Source organism: Limulus polyphemus, unplaced genomic scaffold, assembly GCF_000517525.1.
Source record: "Limulus polyphemus unplaced genomic scaffold, Limulus_polyphemus-2.1.2 Scaffold8022, whole genome shotgun sequence".
NCBI lineage: Eukaryota > Metazoa > Arthropoda > Merostomata > Xiphosura > Limulidae > Limulus > Limulus polyphemus.
In genome coordinates, this window is record NW_013673632.1 from 26273 (window position 1) to 29502 (window position 3230).

The window sequence follows — 3230 nt, forward strand, 5'->3', positions numbered from 1 at the left end:
CGCCCCCACGGCTGAAAGGGCGAGCATGTTTGGTGTGATGGGATTCGAACCCGCGACCCACAGATTGCGAGTCGAGCGCCCTAACCACCTGGCCCCTTAGTGACCATGTATATGCCCGTTACATACATAGAACTGACCAAAAACACACTCGGTTATCTGTAAAATATACGAAGAAATTAGTTGGATCGATTGCAATGTTCATAATGATAGTATTTTTTATACTCCCCCACCACCACTTACATTGCTGTTAGGAATAACGAAACACGAAAAATTGTCATGGACTCTCAAACAATTTGGTGAATAAGTCGTTAAAAAGTCGATATTCCATGGCTAAATCAAATATGGAAGTTATGAAATTATTTAACTTTTAACAATGTACCACTATCACGTCGTAATTAAGAACAAAAACGGGGCTTAAAACACTCACAACGTATCTCTTACATATACTTTGGAACGAAAATAGTTATAAAAACAAGCCAGGAATTAAGTCACACTCGCCTAATGAGTTAATTGCGTCACAAACCATGACCAGTGCTGAGGGGTGTGAAGTCTTTGCACGAAGAGCGGCTGGCCCCAATATTTTCTTGTCTTTGTCCCAAGGAGTGGAAGATGAAGTCGGTGGTTTCATTTCGTTCTCTGACAACAAAGGCGAATCTCGGACTATATCGTTTTGGTTGTCAGGATCTCCAACTTTCGTGGAAGATTGTTCTGGACTTTCAGGGATTTTACCTTTAGTACTTTTACCCTTTTTGGAACCCTTCACCACCATTGTGATGTGGCAAGTTAACTGTCGAGATACCTAGAACTTAAGAAAAATAAATAAAAATAACATAAAAATGTTGGTACAACTTTAATTTTTTTTCAACCAAGCAGCCTTGGTGTCCTAGTTATATTTTGCTTCTATACGTGTGTATTAAATAGAATTCGCCCTTTTCCATTTCCTAATAGCAATACTATCTTACAAGCAAGCAGTTATGTAAAGTTCCTTACGTCTTAGTTAGAAAAAAACGAAGAAAAATCGTCAGAAACTATAAAAACCCACCCACTCACAAGCAGGAAAAATAAATGTTTTTAATCTCTCATCTATCAAATCGTATTACAGCTTGTTATTTGCAAAAACTTGTTCTTTAGTAGTTTATTAACAGCACAAAAATAATATTATTCAAAATCATTTTATGTTTCCGCGTACAAAATCTGACTGTATAAATACAGTATAAAAACCTAAAGTAATATTGTAATACTTTCAACAATATATTCATATCATCTTCTTCTACGAATAGTTGTACTGTTAAAATCAAATTTAATTAACGATTTGTAATGAAATACTCGGCGACTGTTACTCGTTTGTAATGATTAGAAACGAACACAACTAAAGACTTAAACTTCACTCCACATTCGTCTTGATGATTAAATTAAACTCAAATGGTACAACCCAAGGCTGTAGAAGTTCTATTAAAACTTAAAAGCCTTAATCATAAATCTTCAGCAACACTAAAAGTTCTATTGATTACATTAAATTTACTGTTCTTTACTTTCATTGATAGAGCGGATTCAGTAGATTAAAAAACAATGTAATAGTTTCAAATCTTTCAACCTAAAAATCTATGAAAATACTTACACGTTACGATAAACTTATCCGATCTAACGCTTCCTTACTTCGAAATAACTTACAACTAATTCTATAACCTAAAACTTTAACCTTCATCTTCACTTTTATTGGTTGAACAGTGCACGTGCTTTGCACAGAATGTTTTATGCGTGATTTGTACAAATATAAGTTTGTTTTTAGGGGGGGAGACGATAGAAGCCAACACTAAATGGTTACTACTTTTGTTTCATTGACACTTTAATTTTTAAAAGAACCAAAAATAAATATTGTTCAAATGACGACCAATCCCGACTATTGATATCGTAATAACAGCATGTAATTTTTAAGTTAACCGAGGTAGTTTTCTGCAGAAAATACTTTTTGAAATAGCAATTAGTTAGTTAGTTTGAACAGCTGTTCTTTATCTGTGGTGTGTGGAATGGTTGCCATATTATGATAAAGAAGGTGCAGCATAGTATATAGATCCTGTAACAGCCTGATATTCCGATAACTCAGGCCTGCGAATTTAAACATCATAAAAGTTGTTTTGGTTTTAATAACGGATTTTTCATAATTCGTCTACCCAGATTTCGAAAATAATATTCATATTTTCTATCAGGTAAGGATTTTTCAGAAAAAGGAAAGAAGAAAAAAAATTTACTTAGATCAAATTCTTATTTCGTTTACCACAATGAACATTTTTTTTATTATTACGGTTTTTAACAAAAATACAAACAAACTAAAGAAAAAGGAAGAACATTGATATCAAACGAATATGCATCCTAATTCAACTTGATTTGTGTGTGTGTAAAATATACGTCTTTCTCAAAACTAGTGTTGTGGTCTTTCTTTTATGTATTGTGTTATGACGTTTTGTGAAAAATCTGTACATGATGGAGAAAAATGGATATAATTTTCGGATTCAGCGAACAGGAATTACTGTAGAACATGTAAACATTTCAAGACAATAAAACCATCGCAGGTCTGTGTAATTGAATATAAAAGCTATTGCCGTATTTTTCGTTGTAAAAGACGCACTTTTTTACCCCAAAATTTGATGTCAAAATCTGCTTGCGTGCTATACACCGAAGGTATTAATAATATATATTGTTACGTCTCTGGTCGTTAGTTAATTTTCCGTAAAAATTATTTCCGAAGAAACTTTACCGATACAAGTCCTTTCTTAAATAAAACTGGTTAATTCTTTCTGAATACAACTTTGCAATACACTTAATTTCAACAGTCGCGCTATAACAAACGCTATAATTCACAACAAACATCTCACGTGCTTGACTCAACAATACTCTTTCTCTGTCCGCAGTTCAATTACACATTACATTGTTGCCGTCACGTCTTGACCGTCTTATATATAAAAGAATACCGAAATCTAGTAAACGCTCGAGCATTCAGGAAGGGACAGGATCCTTCTAGAAGTTCATAACGTGTTACTAGCGTCACGTGACTTCCGCTGTCGTAACACTGCGCCTTCCTTAGTATTGTTCGTCCCGAACAATAGCCACTTACATTAAACCAATAAACAATTAACATTAACTTAATTAAATGTACAGAATTTACAAACACAAAATTAAAATTCAACAAAGTCTCTTAATTTTACGGAACGTATCTTCTTTCGTACTGGTCT

At 33.6% G+C, this 3230-nt stretch overlaps 1 protein-coding gene across 1 annotated transcript in view; it reads right to left on the bottom strand.

Annotated features, from left to right (window-relative positions):
• Positions 1 to 1646, bottom strand: part of LOC106475052 (sperm-specific protein PHI-2B/PHI-3-like) — a 12629-nt gene extending 10983 nt beyond the window's left edge. Inside the window, exons 1-2 of the mRNA XM_022379272.1 lie at positions 1619 to 1646; positions 499 to 805 (exon numbers count right to left, since the gene is read on the bottom strand). Coding sequence (XP_022234980.1) covers positions 499 to 769 — 271 coding nt within the window. The 5' untranslated portion in view covers positions 770 to 805; positions 1619 to 1646. The remainder of the gene's footprint in view (positions 1 to 498; positions 806 to 1618) is intronic.
• Positions 1647 to 3230: the final 1584 nt, after the last annotated feature.